Below are 20220 nucleotides of genomic sequence, written 5' to 3' on the forward strand. Positions count from 1 at the left end.
TAATATCATGACATTGTAAGAATTTGGTTTTACATTCATTTTACTTTTAAAACTAAAACCAAACTCTGATTTTATATGTCCGAGGTGGAAGTCGAAACGTCAATAAATAATTATTTTAGTTAAATTGTGGTTTATTTCCCAGTTAGAATAGTAATTGAAACAAAAGTGGCTTCGAAATTGGCTTTATGATTATTATATATGGCGTTGGCTTTATGATTATTAACCAATGCAGCTAGAGCTACAAGCTAGGTATTATGTAGCTTTATTATTTTTATCGAATGGTAAGGCATTTTAAGCCTGATAGACCGATTAATTACCATTGTTAAATTTTTCACATGCGAAAAAATGATAGATTTTTCGCTATACCATTCGATAATTTCGTTCCTGAATTTTAAATATTTATTTCAGCTAAACCTGAATAATAATTTCTACTCTCCATCCTGTTCCCCACTTCGTTAGATAACAGACACTTTTGAACTGCAAATGGAAGATTCTCCCTCTCGACTGTTGATGAAGTGCAAAGATCGCTCTTTGGTTTTGACCCTCAACTAGAACAGACGCTCTGTTGTATCCTCTGTGAAAGGTACCTCAGACGCATGTTGAAAAGTACCGCCAAATTCTCTCTCTCGCTCTCTATCTCTCTTCACTGTTGAAACCCAAAGACAACACAAGTGCAAATATATCTCTTTCCTGCCGTATTTCGAAATAAACGGACGCAATTGTCTCTGATTTCTTATCTTGAAGTGCGAATTGAATGGTGCGAATACTTTTCTCTAAAAATACATATATCTTGGATACGAAATAAAGATCAAAAGAGACAACCAAACACACGAACTACTAAGAAGAATAAACCTAGCATGGGCAGCCTATGGAAAACTCAAAGACATCTTTAAAGGCGATATACCAACTTCTTTAAAACGTAAAATATTTGACCAATGTGTGTTACCTGTGATGACCTATGGTGCCGAAACTTTAACATTGACAGCTACAACTTCTAAAACGCTGCAAATAGCTCAGAGGAAATGGAAAGTTCAATTCTGAGTATATCGCTTCGTGACCGAGTTAGAAATGAAGACTTAAGACGAAGAATAGAAGTTACTGATGTAATTTTCCGAATTGCCACACTGAAATGGAATTGGGCCAGACACGTCTCCCGAATCGGTGATGAAAGGTAGACGAAGAGATTACTTGAGTGGAGGCCGAGATGAGAAAAAAGAAGTAGAGGAAGACTCCCTACTCGTTGGACTGACGAAATCAAGAAAATGTCAAGAAATTGGATGCAAAGTGCTCAAAATAGAGCACAATGGATAAAAAATAGGGAGCCCTTTGTCCAACTGTGGACGTAAAGGGCTGGGTGATGATGATGATGATGATGAATAAACAAAAGTGTTTAGTGTTTTTAGCACAATTAAATATATAACACCCTGTATACACTCCTACTGGTTTAATAAAAGTTTTCAACGAAAACATTTCGTTTATAAATTCGCAAAAGTGTGTGTGTTATTGCGTTGCCGCTCCTGCAATACTCAGATCAGATTTATCAATGGATTCTTATGTAGTTTTTCTCTTGAATCCAAATCTGAAAACGGCATTTCGATATTTCTAACCGTCTTCGAGATAATCGACTTCAAAGTCTAAAATGTGACGTCACAATCGTTTTATTTTCTGCCGACACATTACACGTCCAGCTGAAATCGTTGCTATTAAGTAGGCTAGTTTTTGTTTAATCTCAATTTGTTAAGCAAAACATAGGTTATTTACATTTGAGTTTGACACTTCGTGAATGTCAAACTAAATTTTAAATTAAGTATTAATAAAACATCAATGACATTTGATAGTGAATTTAATTATTATATAAAATAAATAAGATGTTCAAAAATACAATTTGAGTATATTTTAAAAGCAATAATAATTATTTATTAACAGCTTTAAAAAGGTTTATACGGGTATACGGCCTCCCCTTTATGATAATTGGACTGTTCCATTTGCTATGAAATTAAAATATAGTCGGTTCGATAAACTCGACACAACTGGCTAGTAATTTTAGTAGGTAATTTTTTTGTTTTTGCGGATTTTGCCAAAATTGCCAAAATTACTAATTATTTAGTAATTATTAACTAATTAGTAATTATTTTTTTTGCCAAATTGGCAAAATTATTGACTAAAATCACTAACCAGCTGTGTCCGAGTTTAGCGAACCGACAGTATATGAAATAATATTGTTTGGTATAAAAAATTATGGTCTGATATGTGCAATTACATCCTTCTAATGGAAAAAAATATTTGAAGATTTTTCGCAAATTATGGATACCAACAACATTTTCATTTATAACTCTTTTATTTTTAATTTGACGAAGAAAAGTTATTCTTCATAAAAACCTCTTCATGTTCTAAGATTTATGATGCAACCATCATATGTAAAATTTTATTAATTTTATACGAGGTATATAAAAAATATGAATTTCGATCAAAAGTAAACTACCTTTATAGTTCATAGCATTTAAATTAGAATGATATAATTGCACATTATTAAAACATAATTATTAATTCTAAACTACTTTTCATAATAGCAATTTTCCATATTATGAATTAAAATACGTAAATAAACAAAGTTTTCGTTATGATAATGCTCGCATTTTCAGCTTGTTTAAAATAATCTTGCATTGATATATTATTATAAAAGAAGCTTCTTATTGACTAAAATGATCTCAAAATAGTTTCAGTCCGCCCGGTATAAAGATCAGAAATCTAATCGGCTCTCCTAACTAAAAAGGATAACACTAATTGAGGACCTCTGTCTAGGATTCCAGTATACGTGAGTAGCCTTTAAGTTCCCGTCAGACAAGGCTAATTGATAATTAAAATGCGAAGGGGTCAGCACATGCCAATCATTTAGCACTGCTAACGGAAGACTAGTCACCGCAGACAATGTTGCCACGTGCTCGCTGCCGTTTAACTGCCGTAAATGGACGTTTTGTTCCCTTTGTCATTGTATGGCTGTCAGCCGGTAATTAATAATTTGCCATGGAACTCGATGTTATTAGCTTGTAATTATCGTTTGAGAAAAGAACTGGAATTTAGCCAGTTGGGCGCTTAATTGTGTTGAAAGGAAGATACATTAGAGACCATTTAAATAGAACTCTTTTTGTTAAACAAATTTTGATGTCTTATATGAGCCAATTTTCAATGATTGCTCTATACTTCCGTATTTTTATAGCTATCAGCTTTACATTTTGAATTTAAGAACGTACCTATGAGGTATTAAGTCCACATTATATGATATATAGCAAGATGTAATCCTCGCAAATCTGGATGCATAGCGTCCAGAGTATGGAATATATGCGCCGCATGCCACCTGACTAGTGGCCTACCAATTAAAATCACCCCTCCTTGGGACAAGGCTCCGAACATTGGGATGCTTTATAATTTTAGAGAAAAACTGGAAAAAAACTTAAAAGCGATAAGAACTTGTTATCGCTCCTAGCGTTGATAGGTTCCACAATCTATACACAAATCATTTTTGTGATCTTCTTTATTCTATACGTGTACGACCTAAATGAGCCATGGCCGGCGAGGAATTGTGTAAAATACTAATCTTCTGAACCTACATTTTGGTCCATTGAGCCTTCGCCGTTTGTGCCTCCCATTCATTTTGCCATATTTGAAGCATACGTAATCTTACTTCGAATTTTATTTTCGATAGATGACTGTTTTCTCTATTACAATATAGTTTCTATTTCTTTGTCTGCTATGAAGAGGGTACACGTAATGACCTGTAGGAAGTCGTAGAAGTAGTAAGGTACCCGCATGCTACCTTTAGTAGGGGTTTCTTTATGTCTTTTTATGAGCAGTTCTTTATATTCAGCCATTCTCAAGGCTTCGTACCATATAGAGAAAACGTGTAACAGGGTAAAACGTACAATTTGAAGGTATGTATAAATTTCACTTTTGGGGGCACTAGAGACGCCGATGTTTGGCATAATTCTTATTAATGTCACTGACTCTCTTCTGTTCTATGGACTTTTGTCAGTTGCTTTGTGCATGTTGACCTGACAGACTTGAAGACTTGTGTCTAGTTGGATGCCAAAATATTTAACACAGTTCGTAGGCTCTATACTTTTTCAACCTGTTATAAAACTCCAAGATCATAATTTCTGTTTTGTCTGTTGTCATTTACAAATCTTGTTTTATAATCCACCTGTTGACTTTTCTGCAGTTTTGTTGCAGAAGCTGCACAAGAGTAACATTTAAGTAAAGCGTGCTTGTCAAGAAGGGAGTTATCCTACCTAGTTACATTCCTCCACGAGTTTTTATCTTGGGTCATACCAATTTAAATCCTCCTTATCTACATATCCAGGCTCTCCCCCAGATCGTCTTTGGTCCTCCTCTTTTACTCCTTTTAAGAACTTTAAAATCAGCAATTCCTCGTATTAGATGATTAGATCTCGACGTTGAACATTACCGCATCATGTTACTTTATGGTGTTCCATTTCTACCCCACTCTATAATACCGTAAAGGGGTTGTGAAGCGCAATACATGATGTCGTAGCCTCTTGGTATCACTTGGATTCGCCTACTTAATTCCTATATTCACCTCCGAGTTGGTACACAACGGCAACCTTAGCAACCCTACTGTAGATTGAGTAAACAACCTCCAGTGGAATAGAGGATTGAGCACATAGCTAACAGCCCTTCATTGTAAAACTCAGTTGTTGCGAATGGAATGGCTAATGAGACAAACTGCCGGATCTAACAACGACAAACTCAGCAAATGAAAATGGACATGAATATGAAAAAAAATCCTAAAAAATCCGAATGGACTGTATAAAATGTGTTCAGAACGAACGTTTTCGGACCTATCAGTCCATCATCAGTGAACTCATATACTTGCTAACTAGCCACAGAACCAAACATTGGTTGTAAGTATAATTCAATCTACATTCTAGTGTGTCGAAATTAAGAAGGCTTAACGCCGATGTTAGAAGATACCTCTGGGAACATGGTGAAACCCTAAACGAAAACTTTAACAACCATCTTGGGCCACGAATGTCCGTTCTAACATCGGCGTTAAGCCTTCTTAATTTCAACACACTAGAATGTAGATTGAATTATAATTACAACCAATGTTTGGTTCTGTGGCTAGTTTGCAAGTATATGAGTTCACTGATGATGGACTGATAGGTCCGAAAACGTTCATTCTGAAAAAAATTTATACAGGCCATTGGGATTTTTTAGGATTTTTTATATCATATCTATTACATAGGATTTGTTTTACTTCGATGTTAGAGTTTTTTAAATTAAAATATATTTTTCAAAAAATCATCCTATAAATGCGAGTATACATTTGAACATACATGAAATAGTTGCTAATTTAGGAAACTAAGCCTGAATCTTAGAAGAAACTATTCTTCTAGAATTAATATTGGAATATTGATACCTTTTGCACAATCCGGCAACGGCGCATCACGATACCACCAACTAGAGTTGCAGAACGAAGAAGTCTCACGTAGTGATCGGAGGCGCCTTCGCGATTCCACGCCAGCAATTACCGAGCCTCCTCCGTTGCATTTTAATCTAAAAATTATCATTGCAACGATATTCTATATTTCCCTTGTATTTAACATAGCACGCAGCGTTGCTTGATGGATAGCTGATGGTTGCTGGTGCTATTGCTATTCAGTTCTCTTTATGAATACGAATCAATCCTTCGGTGATTACGGTTTCCGGCAATTGCGAATGAGAAAACTGCGAACGAAGCGATAGATTGCTTCGGGTATAAATATTAGACTGTGGGGGTTGGGGCTGTACGTGGACTTGCTTAGTAATTAAAGAAACTAAAATCCTTAAAAAAAAGGTATATTTTATTAATATCTCTTAAAAGGGCTACATCGCAGAAGTTTGCACCTTAGTGGTTTCTTTGATATTACTAAGCTTTTCATTTTATGTGTGGGACTTTTCTTGTTTAATTCCTTGGTTTCGATTAAACTTGTTTTTGGTTAAATTGGATAGCGCTCGTTGTAAATCATTTTTATTCTCTGCTATCAGAACTGCATCTTCGGTGTAGCATATTATCTATATTTCTTTGTTTTCCATTTGGTATCCTTTTTTGTCTTTACTTGTTTTACAACCTTGTCCAATATTAGATTAAATATAAATGGGCCCAATGAATCTCCTTGTCTGTTTCGGTTGTTTGTGTTCCATAGTCCCTAATCCATAAAAATTAAAAACATGTTCCATTTCTTTCAAAAACCTCTTCCATTATTCTGTTTTCTTCTATCTGACTAGTGCATAATATATGTCTATTATATTGTTCATAAACATCCTGCGTTCTTTCAAATTTATATTTCAGAGAAGCGTTCTTCTTTTTTTTGTATTTTACATTTTTGTCTTTTCTGCACTCAACGAAAAAGGTACGTAGTATTAATAAAAATGTTAAGTCAGACAACAAAAGCAATCCTTAAAATTTGTCCAATTCTTGGTTTTATTGGAACAAAAAAGCGATGTTCATCAATTCATTATTTTCGTTAGTTGATCAACTGTATTACGTTTATTGAATGGATAAACATCCATTAATTAATATTACGAACACTGTTCACTGAGCCAACGAACTCTATTCATTGAAACAACAAAATCGTTAATTGACTGACGAAGACTATTCGTTGTGTCAATAATAGTGTTATTTCTCCTAACGTATTTCGTTTATTTCTACAATTATTTCAGTTTATTCTTACAATTATTTCCGTTCATTCCCACAATAAATGCGGTTATTCTTACAAGCAATTCTATTCATCCCTATAATCAGTTTCGTTCATTCCTACTATGAACGTATTTTATATTGATAATATCTGAATGCATTAGCTCAATGTATGATATTAATTGAATAATAATAATTTTGCAAATCCCCTTTTTTGTCCTAAACCTAATGGACTTTACACTGTGTGATTTCTCATATGATTTCACTTATACAGTGCGCTGGAAAAAGTGTTGCCCCCTTATTAACTTATTTATTTTTAGCATATAAGCAAAACACTCAGAGGGGTCGATTTTTAAAATAATCAAAGTATATTATAACATCATTGTTTTGAACTTTCGCGATCCCTCTTCAGGTGACAGCCACAACTTTGGTTTTTTTTAAACGGGAAAGTACATCATGTGACAGCTCATTTAAAAGCGTTTGATTGAAATAGTGATTCCAAAAATGTATAACACTTTAATCCTTTTGGAGAGCGCAGGTGCTAAATTTCGATCGAATTCTTTTTAAACGCTTTCTTTTTTTTTAATCCTGAAGAAACTAATAAGTATTTTTGAAAAATTTAAACTCAGAATAAAAGATTTACATCAAATATTTCTCTATATTAACAACATTTGTACATTGTTTTAATGAAATCTGTACGTTGTCACGATAAACCAAGGTAATTGCTCATAATCTACGAAATCAACAAAGTGCTTTGCTGCCAGAATTACCATTATTTAATAAATATACGAAACTAACTTATTGTCTGAATAAATTGAGTGTTATTGATTAATGTACTCTAGTTATTTTCACAATTACTATTCAATCATTGGTACAATAACCAAGTACATTGATCAATGTTTATAAGTTCGTTGAAACAAAAAATTAAATTGTTGTGACAACGAAATACTATTCAATAATCACTGTTAATTAATATTACGAAGTAAATTTTTTTGAGTGTGAAAACCTAGGTGTGCGTTTTTTGCTTGGTATCTGTATACTAAAATAATGTATCGTTCCTTTTTCATTTTCTTTAGCTCGATATTATGTTCTTTGTACTCAGGTCAAATAATTAATTTTTTTTTGGTTTAAACTTTCAGACATATTATCCTATCTGTTATAAACATAACATATCTGTAAACTCGTAATAACATTGTTACGTTGACAGACAGAAAAAATACCGAAATCATGTTCCATAAATTATCTCGAACTCAATTCTGAGAGATCGTTACTTGTCATTCTTACCCTAACAACAGTAAAATGTCGCAAAGCGATACACGACAGCTACTAATAGCTTTCACAATAGAAATCTTGCATTCGTCTTTGTTTCCACATAAATTCCTCAACCTCAACGACGAAGTAAAGATATCGGCAGCGCCTTATCGGCTTGTAGTAGGCAACCCGAAGACGTCAACATGTTGCACGAAATCCCAATTAATAAAATCAGCCTTCTTCGATCTCGGTATAAAGTCTAAGTCTATCTCCACTCTCCACCGAAGTTTTTTCGTGCCATGAGAAACGGAGGCACGCTTATTTGCCCCAGCGCTTTGAAATGCTTGTGAAAACATACATTCTTACAATATGTGAGCATTATGAAACTTATCCTACCGGGATTTTGCCAATGTTTGTTTTATTTTACTTGATATTTGAAATTTGTGATTATTGGCGTATTTAGGCAGAAATTCTTAAAATATAAAAACTATGTAGTAGAAGAAACAAACATAAAAGAAAGAAAATGAATGTGGATTGGAGAAAATGTATATAGGAAATGAACACCAGAAATTATCAAACACAGGCTGAAAGAAACAAGCTAATATGAAAATAAACAAAAACTTAAATTTATATAGAATATAGGGGTACATTCTCATCATCAATCACCTTGATTTAACACTACTAGTTGAGCATAGGCCTCCTCTATATATTTCCATCTTCTTCTTTTCTGCACCTCTGCCGCCCAATTGTCTACAATTCTTGGATATAGAGCAGGGATGGGCAAACTTTTTGTGGTAAGGGCCACAAAAAGTTTTTGTTCTATTAGAGAGGGCCGCAAAATTTGTTACCTACGGTAAAATTTTCAAATGTTATACTTTTTTTACTATTAATTCTAATTTTGTTTAAATGGCGTTCGCAGTAATTTAGGCATGCTATCTGCCCCCCTCCCCCCTCAAAATATCTATTTTTCTTTCACATTGCTATTAGTTACTTATATATTTGAAAGGAAATTCCGTGCTAATATATATATGCAAACGACATACAGTGTGTCGCAAGATGAAGACACCCCTATATTTCGGCTATTATACAGATTTTAAATGTTGATGGTTTACATTTTTAAGATAGTCAACTGAAATTTAAATTTTAAACGCGGCCTACTGCGAATTCACAAACAGGACGAATTTTCGATATTTTGCTTCGCGTCAGAGATGTCGGAAAAAGTTATTTGGAAAAGTTGCTCCAAATATTATTATAACCCCACATACCCAATTTCATGACCAAATTCGCACTTTTAGTTTTTTCAGTATTTGTGTTACTCCAGATCCTAACAGTTAAGTTTGGCTGGCCCGAGATGTATCTCGGGACAGCCAATTGTACGTTTTAGGATCCTAACTACAAATATTGACAAAACTAAAAGGAATTTTATCATGAAATTTGGTATGTGGGGTTACAATAATATTTGGAACGCCTTTTGTAATTTTCCTCAAAAGTTATTCGTTTCCGAGTTATAAACAATTTAAAACTGAAAAAAATCGAAAAATGACGATTTTCTGGATTCAAAAACATAAGTAAACAATATTATTTTTGAAACTATGAAGTGCCTAAATTCAAGTTCAAACCTTATTTTATCAGAGCCGATAAGTGATTTGGCCTTATTTCATTCTAAAACATTATTTTTTAGTTGTTAATGCAGCCCGATAGCCCGTCCTCTCATATGAGCTTTATTAACAATTAAAAAAAAACAATGTTTTAGAATAAAATATGCCAAAAATTCTTATAGGGATCTGATAGAAAAAGGTTTGAGCTTGAATTTAGGTATGTACTTCGTAATTTTAAAAATGATTTTTTTACTTGTGTTTTTAAACCTTGAAAATCGTCATTTTTTGATTTTTTTCAGTTTTAAATTGTTTATAACTCGGAAACGATTAACTTCTGAGGAAAATTACAAAAGACCTTTTTTGTTCCCAATGATCCATAGAACCTAAAATAATGTCTACCTGGGCCGAAAAAATTATATATATGTATACCGTTCTTAGGCGTCAACGCCCTTCGGTAGGGATCTACGGGGGAGTTTCACCGAGCCGCAAGCCCTTATCCCTTGCCGTACTGCTCCCTCATAGGTCGATCAGATGCCCGCATATTCCAGTCTAAGCGCCAGATTCACATTTAGAATTTTATACTGACGCGTTAGCCTTTTTGTTTTTCCGATGGCCTGGGCTGGGCTTGAACGCACATACCTCACGGCGAAGTGAAGTGTGGGTCAGCCGCTAGTCGCACTGAGCTATCCGATCGAAAAATTGATTTTTATAAATTGTTAAATTTTTTTTTTAATAAATGTAGCAATAACTCCGAAATTATGGCATTTAGGTATAGGGAACATAACATGAAAAATAATCAGTATTTCTTAAGGACTTCAAAACTATACAGTGTTCCATTTAAAATAAGAAAGTTCATTAGATTTCCAGAAAAACGGAAGATTTGACAACAATGTAATTACCACTATAATATCGGCCGCATTAGGACCCCCCTACCCACCAAAATTTATAAAAATCGTTCGACCGGTTTCCAAGAAATCACCGTGTTTCCATACTTTCTCGCTACCCTGTATGCAATTAATAAAAACAATGAAATATATGATAAACACAAAATCATGAAATAGAGTGAAAAGTAAATGACGGTGGAAACTAAAAGCTCTAAATGGCCACAAGTTTAAAGGGAATAAAAATAATAAATGAACAAAAACAAAGAAGAAATAAAATATCAAGGAAAATTCGACTGAAATATAAACAAATATTTCAAGCCGCAGATAAAACTATAGAAGTGAGAGAGAAGGAGAGAAATAGTAATAAAAAAGGGTACGATTAAGAATTCGAAGTAGGTAGAAGGTAAAATTCCTTGGACTGCAAAAGTCTCAAACCAAGGTGTTAAGACAAATTGGACTTAGCAGAAAGCTTATGAACACAATTAAAATAAGAAAATCATCGTATCTGGGCTACATACTTCGAAACGATAAAAATACTTTCTATTAGCCGTCATCATGCAATGAAGAGTAGAGGGAAGAAAAGGCTTAGGAAGAAAGAAGAAATCTTGGTTGGGGAATATCAGAGATTGGACTAACCTCAGTTAGAGATGAATCAAGTCAAACTAGTGTGATTTTATTCAACAAACTTGACTTGACTTGAAAACCAAACTTTTTTTTTAAGTTTGACTTGACTCGATTTCGATATCTTTAGGTTTGACTTGAAATCAAACTTCTTCAAACAGCTTGAAGTTTGAATATCATATTGCGCAACGTGTTTATTTCCAATTACCGACTTTTGTTTTGACTTATTTGGATAGGTCTGAATCTGTACTCTGTAAGAGAAAAAAATCTAATACAGAAGTAAAAACTTCGAGATGTATTCTGGTATAAAATCGTTTATTTAAAAACTATAAAATGTCATCGAATGCAGAACGTTTTCGTTCTAAACAGAACATCTTCAGTGCCTAGAATGAAGTATTTCCACGTTAGATTAAAGCAAAAGGTTTAAAATGTGACTGTTAAAATGAAAAATGTGGGAATACTTACATCCTACCGAGTATTTTGAAACTAGCACACCGTAAATAGTGTTAACATCATCATATATGGTTTACATAATGTAATATGTTAAAATGTTATGACTACAAGTCGATGTTAATGGATAAAGTGGAACACATGCTAAAAGGGTGCCATGGTTCCCTGCTCGAAGATACTAGGTACTTGCCAATTCAATGGGCACAGACCAACTGAGAAATTGTGAAGTGGATATACAATTTGACAAGGGTGACATGACATGACAAGATAAAGCCAATTTTTGGTTAAAGTTTCATTTGATTTTGGATTTTTTAATAAAATGCCAAGGTTTGTCTGCAAAAATAATTTAAATTATTTGAATAATAAAATATACTGTAAAGTTTAAATTAGCAACTCTCTATTCCAGAATAACTTATAGATTCATTAAATTTAATGCAGATATATTACGTGGTTTAAGTTGTGACGTCATCGGATGTGAAATGACGAGATGAAAGTTGAGTTTGTTGAAACAAGGAAATACACTACATAATAAGATAATTAGACTTGCATGGAAAAACAAAGCTAAACAAGCCGAGAAAACCAGGATTTAAGAGTGTTTTTATGTGATGAAATGTTGGTTGCCTAAAAAGGCAAGCAGACAACAGGTTGAATGTAAACGGTAGAATATTGCAAGAAAACAGTATATATACAAAAGGTGGCTATTTATTGTGTTAAATTTATTATTATACTATTGTAATGAATAATTATGTCTGTTAAAAGTTGGAAAATCGTTGTTAAAAAATTAAATAACTAAAGATTACTGTTAGTGAGGTAGATATATGTGTGACGGATATGATTGTATATAGTATTGTGAAATGAATGAGAGTATGTAATAATATAATGAAATTAAACTATGTGACCTAAAGTCTAATTCATCTTTATGTAGTTTTGAAAGGACTGAATGAATTGAAAGTAATGTATCTTGATATTCCACCAACGTGGAATAGTGAATAAAATAATTAGAATGAGAGCTACCAATATAGGTCAAATTGTGTGTTGGTGTCAGTATGTAAAGAAGAATCTAAATTGAATGAGTATATGAAATAGAAAAGTATGAGATTGATTTCTATTGGTGATAGTGGAGTGAACAGACTGAACTAAATGAAATATATTTAAGTGCACAAACTTTATGAACGTATGTGATTGTAACTGAAATCAAACAAATGAAAAATGTGAAAAATTTTTTATTTTAAATTGGGATAAATGGATATTGGAAGTTGCCTGATACGAATGGAAATGAAAAGATAGATGAAAAAAGAAGAATAGTGAATGCAATAAAACTTAAATGTTATAATCTGAAAGAAGTTTGACTGAATGGGTCGTAATGGATATAGGTGTGCAGTATCCTATTGTTAAGTAAAGTCTAAGAATCTAAAAAGAAAGAAGTGACAGAATGTTACTAAGTAAGGAAAGTGATATATATGACAGACCAGAGAGATTGGATGTCCAATCCAATCCAATTACATCCAATCTCTCTGGTCTGTCATATATATCACTTTCCTTACTTAGTAACATTCTGTCACTTCTTTCTTTTTAGATTCTTAGACTTTACTTAACAATAGGATACTGCACACCTATATCCATTACGACCCATTCAGTCAAACTTCTTTCAGATTATAACATTTAAGTTTTATTGCATTCACTATTCTTCTTTTTTCATCTATCTTTTCATTTCCATTCGTATCAGGCAACTTCCAATATCCATTTATCCCAATTTAAAATAAAAAATTTTTCACATTTTTCATTTGTTTGATTTCAGTTACAATCACATACGTTCATAAAGTTTGTGCACTTAAATATATTTCATTTAGTTCAGTCTGTTCACTCCACTATCACCAATAGAAATCAATCTCATACTTTTCTATTTCATATACTCATTCAATTTAGATTCTTCTTTACATACTGACACCAACACACAATTTGACCTATATTGGTAGCTCTCATTCTAATTATTTTATTCACTATTCCACGTTGGTGGAATATCAAGATACATTACTTTCAATTCATTCAGTCCTTTCAAAACTACATAAAGATGAATTAGACTTTAGGTCACATAGTTTAATTTCATTATATTATTACATACTCTCATTCATTTCACAATACTATATACAATCATATCCGTCACACATATATCTACCTCACTAACAGTAATCTTTAGTTATTTAATTTTTTAACAACGATTTTCCAACTTTTAACAGACATAATTATTCATTACAATAGTATAATAATAAATTTAACACAATAAATAGCCACCTTTTGTATATATACTGTTTTCTTGCAATATTCTACCGTTTACATTCAACCTGTTGTCTGCTTGCCTTTTTAGGCAACCAACATTTCATCACATAAAAACACTCTTAAATCCTGGTTTTCTCGGCTTGTTTAGCTTTGTTTTTCCATGCAAGTCTAATTATCTTATTATGTAGTGTATTTCCTTGTTTCAACAAACTCAACTTTCATCTCGTCATTTCACATCCGATGACGTCACAACTTAAACCACGTAATATATCTGCATTAAATTTAATGAATCTATAAGTTATTCTGGAATAGAGAGTTGCTAATTTAAACTTTACAGTATATTTTATTATTCAAATAATTTAAATTATTTTTGCAGACAAACCTTGGCATTTTATTAAAAAATCCAAAATCAAATGAAACTTTAACCAAAAATTGGCTTTATCTTGTCATGTCATGTCACCCTTGTCAAATTGTATATCCACTTCACAATTTCTCAGTTGGTCTGTGCCCATTGAATTGGCAAGTACCTAGTATCTTCGAGCAGGGAACCATGGCACCCTTTTAGCATGTGTTCCACTTTATCCATTAACATCGACTTGTAGTCATAACATTTTAACATATTACATTATGTAAACCATATATGATGATGTTAACACTATTTACGGTGTGCTAGTTTCAAAATACTCGGTAGGATGTAAGTATTCCCACATTTTTCATTTTAACAGTCACATTTTAAACCTTTTGCTTTAATCTAACGTGGAAATACTTCATTCTAGGCACTGAAGATGTTCTGTTTAGAACGAAAACGTTCTGCATTCGATGACATTTTATAGTTTTTAAATAAACGATTTTATACCAGAATACATCTCGAAGTTTTTACTTCTGTATTGGTTTTTTAAACTATGGTATACAGCCAACTATTGGGATTTTCCCATTGATTTTTTATTAATGACAGTATGGTCAATTTGGCTCTTCAGTATTTGCGACTAGCAACACGACGAAACAACTTGAAACTCGATATATGGTTTATTCAACAGTGTCTCAAATTCAAAGTTTTTCCAACTTTTAGTATAGTCAGGACATCAAAAAATGTACCACCCAACATCAGGACTTCACTACAGATAAAACTTATGAAAAAAGAGATATGTTCACATTATAGTAAACTTAATTACATCAATTGTAAGCTTAAGGTAATGTATGATTCTTTGCTCGATATTATAGGATTCATTAACTTCAATAATTTTTTGACAGATGTGCATGACAAGGTAGATGCTTCTAACACAATTAAATTCAATAGAGTACATAACAAGCTTATTAATCTCATTAGAGACAAAACTGTATATGATCAAGCCTCTCAGGATAGAAATAACAATAAAAAGTTTTCAGATTTTCAATTCCATCCTAGAATAAAGAACCTTACCGATATCAGCTTCTCAACAGATGAAATTAAATTATTAAACTATGGTCTCAAATACTCCGTCCCTAAAGATTTATCTTTACACGATCTTGAGAGTCTATCTATTGAGACAGATGTAGTAATCCAAAACCTTTCATTATCTCTTTCACAAAGAACGTCAACTAGAAATTCCTGTTACCGTTACATAAATAAATATAAAAATAAGATTTCTTCATCTTCAAATTCTTCTTCTTCTCAGAACTCTTCTTTTATTGATAATCTATCATTTAAACAAGCTCAATCTCATCTCAAAACTCTTAAATCAATTAAACATAAAATTGCTAATCACAACCTAATTTTTTCTAAAGCTGATAAAGGTAATTGTTTGGTTATTCTAGACCGTGATACTTACAACAATAAAGTTTCATCTTTTCTAGATGACAACCATTTCATTATTTTACCAACTGATCCTTCCAAGAGATTCATAAGTAAATTGAAAGATAACATCAAAAAACACTCTGAATTTTTATCCAATTATGAGGCCCCTTACAACAAACTGCCTGGCAACCCTCTTATTCCGAGGTTGTACGGTTTACCCAAGATACATAAAGTTGGAATTCCTATACGTCCTGTCGTCAGTTTCATTAACACTCCAGTATCTATTTTATCAAAATTCATACTTAACACCTTAAAAAATTTAATCAACTTCACACCCCGTTTTACTGTATCAAATTCATACCAATTAGTTGATAAACTTCAACTCATCAATCTCAATCCAGACATAACTATGCTTTCTTTTGATGTAAGCAACCTATTTACTTCAGTGCCCAAAATCGAAACTTTAAGTCTGGTAAAATCACTCTTAGTCAACAAGTCTTTTCAGCCCAATGTCATTTCACCGATACTAGATATCCTTGAATTATGTCTATCTCAAGATTTCTTTCAATTCAACAACAAATTCTATAAACAACCAGATGGTTTAGCAATGGGCAGTTGCTTATCCCCATTCCTAGCTGATGTCTTTATGGATCATTTAGAGTCCAATCACATTATGAAAAATCCAGAAATTTTACATTGGTTTCGTTACGTAGATGACTGTTTGGTCTTCATCGCTGGACATCATGACTCAGCTCAACAACTACTTCTTAAAATTAACTTAATTCACCCTAATATCAAATTTACCATGGAACTAGAATCTTCTCAGGCCATTAATTTCCTTGATTTATCTATTACCAGACTTAACAACCAATTCAACTTTGGTATCTTTCGTAAACCCACCCAAACTGACCATGTAATTCATTTTTCTTCTAATCATCCTCTATCACACAAACTAGCAGCTTTCAGAAGCTTCATACACAGACTTTTCTCTATACCTATGTCAACAGATTCGTTCAACAAAGAACTCAACATTATAAAACAAATAGCTGTCAACAATGGTTACGATCCCTCTATAATAGATAAACTCATCCGTAAAAGAGAATCTAAATTGCTTCAAAATTCTGCTTTCCATCAGTCATCTTCATCTTCTGCTATTTACAGGTCACTACCATATCATAACCCACATCTATCTGAAAAGATTAAACGTATTGTATCTAACTCTTCTGAGAATATACATATTTCTTTCAAAGTTGGAAATACCCTTGGCCACTTTTTGACAAATACTAAGGATACAATACACTATATGAATCGTAGTGGTGTTTATAGACTGACTTGTTCTGATTGTGATGCCTCTTACATCGGCAGGACTTACAGATCACTCTCAACCAGATCTGCTGAACATTCTAAAAGAGACACTACATCAGCCTTTTCCCATCATTTGAAAGTTAATAATCATCATCTTGACATCCCTGATGGTGTTAAATTAATTCATAACATCCAAGACAGAAACAATCTACGCCTGGATTTGTACGAGGACCTCGAGATTTCCAGAGACATGAGGACCAGCCCCAATTGCGTTAATCGTCAAACAACTTTAAATCGTCCTTTCACTCCTATCCATCGACAACTATTCCCTTAATCCAACCCTAGTTTTCTCTCATTATTCCTCTCACCCCCCTTCCCCTATACTCCTATTCTCCATTTCCCCCTCCCCCTCTTTTTCCACTACCCCACTAGTTTAACAGTCTTCTCTTTCCATACTAATCACCCATTAACACATATCTCAACTTGCATTTCTTTTCAACTTCATGGCTGCCTCCCCCACCATCCCATCCCTAACACAGTTTTGATTCTTCTATTTTCCTATCCTTCATATTTTCCTCCACTCCTATTCATTTCTGGTCTGACCTTGTGTCTCTGTCTCTTTTTCAGGTCCTCTATATCTCATCTCACCACTTCTTTCATAATTTATTTAAATGCCTCTTATTATTATTAATCCTTAAATCGGTCTGGTTTATTGTCTCTTTGGAATGTTCTTCACACTCCCTTATCCTGTTGCCTGTTATGTTACTTACTCATTTTTTTTCTCATCTCCGCTTACAATAATAATAACACCATACATCCAATCTCTCTGGTCTGTCATATATATCACTTTCCTTACTTAGTAACATTCTGTCACTTCTTTCTTTTTAGATTCTTAGACTTTACTTAACAATAGGATACTGCACACCTATATCCATTACGACCCATTCAGTCAAACTTCTTTCAGATTATAACATTTAAGTTTTATTGCATTCACTATTCTTCTTTTTTCATCTATCTTTTCATTTCCATTCGTATCAGGCAACTTCCAATATCCATTTATCCCAATTTAAAATAAAAAATTTTTCACATTTTTCATTTGTTTGATTTCAGTTACAATCACATACGTTCATAAAGTTTGTGCACTTAAATATATTTCATTTAGTTCAGTCTGTTCACTCCACTATCACCAATAGAAATCAATCTCATACTTTTCTATTTCATATACTCATTCAATTTAGATTCTTCTTTACATACTGACACCAACACACAATTTGACCTATATTGGTAGCTCTCATTCTAATTATTTTATTCACTATTCCACGTTGGTGGAATATCAAGATACATTACTTTCAATTCATTCAGTCCTTTCAAAACTACATAAAGATGAATTAGACTTTAGGTCACATAGTTTAATTTCATTATATTATTACATACTCTCATTCATTTCACAATACTATATACAATCATATCCGTCACACATATATCTACCTCACTAACAGTAATCTTTAGTTATTTAATTTTTTAACAACGATTTTCCAACTTTTAACAGACATAATTATTCATTACAATAGTATAATAATAAATTTAACACAATAAATAGCCACCTTTTGTATATATACTGTTTTCTTGCAATATTCTACCGTTTACATTCAACCTGTTGTCTGCTTGCCTTTTTAGGCAACCAACATTTCATCACATAAAAACACTCTTAAATCCTGGTTTTCTCGGCTTGTTTAGCTTTGTTTTTCCATGCAAGTCTAATTATCTTATTATGTAGTGTATTTCCTTGTTTCAACAAACTCAACTTTCATCTCGTCATTTCACATCCGATGACGTCACAACTTAAACCACGTAATATATCTGCATTAAATTTAATGAATCTATAAGTTATTCTGGAATAGAGAGTTGCTAATTTAAACTTTACAGTATATTTTATTATTCAAATAATTTAAATTATTTTTGCAGACAAACCTTGGCATTTTATTAAAAAATCCAAAATCAAATGAAACTTTAACCAAAAATTGGCTTTATCTTGTCATGTCATGTCACCCTTGTCAAATTGTATATCCACTTCACAATTTCTCAGTTGGTCTGTGCCCATTGAATTGGCAAGTACCTAGTATCTTCGAGCAGGGAACCATGGCACCCTTTTAGCATGTGTTCCACTTTATCCATTAACATCGACTTGTAGTCATAACATTTTAACATATTACATTATGTAAACCATATATGATGATGTTAACACTATTTACGGTGTGCTAGTTTCAAAATACTCGGTAGGATGTAAGTATTCCCACATTTTTCATTTTAACAGTCACATTTTAAACCTTTTGCTTTAATCTAACGTGGAAATACTTCATTCTAGGCACTGAAGATGTTCTGTTTAGAACGAAAACGTTCTGCATTCGATGACATTTTATAGTTTTTAAATAAACGATTTTATACCAGAATACATCTCGAAGTTTTTACTTCTGTATTGGTTTTTTAAACTATGGTATACAGCCAACTATTGGGATTTTCCCATTGATTTTTTATTAATGACAGTATGGTCAATTTGGCTCTTCAGTATTTGCGACTAGCAACACGACGAAACAACTTGAAACTCGATATATGGTTTATTCAACAGTGTCTCAAATTCAAAGTTTTTCCAACTTTTAGTATAGTCAGGACATCAAAAAATGTACCACCCAACATCAGGACTTCACTACAGATAAAACTTATGAAAAAAGAGATATGTTCACATTATAGTAAACTTAATTACATCAATTGTAAGCTTAAGGTAATGTATGATTCTTTGCTCGATATTATAGGATTCATTAACTTCAATAATTTTTTGACAGATGTGCATGACAAGGTAGATGCTTCTAACACAATTAAATTCAATAGAGTACATAACAAGCTTATTAATCTCATTAGAGACAAAACTGTATATGATCAAGCCTCTCAGGATAGAAATAACAATAAAAAGTTTTCAGATTTTCAATTCCATCCTAGAATAAAGAACCTTACCGATATCAGCTTCTCAACAGATGAAATTAAATTATTAAACTATGGTCTCAAATACTCCGTCCCTAAAGATTTATCTTTACACGATCTTGAGAGTCTATCTATTGAGACAGATGTAGTAATCCAAAACCTTTCATTATCTCTTTCACAAAGAACGTCAACTAGAAATTCCTGTTACCGTTACATAAATAAATATAAAAATAAGATTTCTTCATCTTCAAATTCTTCTTCTTCTCAGAACTCTTCTTTTATTGATAATCTATCATTTAAACAAGCTCAATCTCATCTCAAAACTCTTAAATCAATTAAACATAAAATTGCTAATCACAACCTAATTTTTTCTAAAGCTGATAAAGGTAA

At 32.6% G+C, this 20220-nt stretch overlaps 2 protein-coding genes across 2 annotated transcripts in view; both read left to right on the forward strand.

Annotated features, from left to right (window-relative positions):
- Nucleotides 1–20220, forward strand: part of LOC114326539 (protein tiptop-like) — a 237274-nt gene that overhangs the window by 173309 nt on the left and 43745 nt on the right. The gene's annotated exons all lie outside the window — the stretch shown is intronic.
- On the forward strand, nucleotides 14161–19855 carry LOC126884124 (uncharacterized). Its single transcript, XM_050649969.1, has 2 exons — nucleotides 14161–14965; nucleotides 19513–19855. The coding sequence occupies exons 1-2, from the start codon at nucleotides 14732–14734 to the stop codon at nucleotides 19600–19602; spliced, it is 324 nt and encodes a 107-aa protein (XP_050505926.1). The 5' UTR covers nucleotides 14161–14731; the 3' UTR covers nucleotides 19603–19855.

This window comes from Diabrotica virgifera, chromosome 4, assembly GCF_917563875.1.
Source record: "Diabrotica virgifera virgifera chromosome 4, PGI_DIABVI_V3a".
Lineage (NCBI taxonomy): Eukaryota > Metazoa > Arthropoda > Insecta > Coleoptera > Chrysomelidae > Diabrotica > Diabrotica virgifera.

Bases quoted from the DNA above. Each gene is read 5' to 3' on its own strand.
- LOC126884124 (XM_050649969.1), top strand. From the start codon at position 14,732: ATGGTCAATTTGGCTCTTCAGTATTTGCGACTAGCAACACGACGAAAC. The intron at 14,966-19,512 runs GTAATGTATGAT...TCCAACTTTTAG, and splicing joins ACATCAATTGTAAGCTTAAG to TATAGTCAGGACATCAAAAA.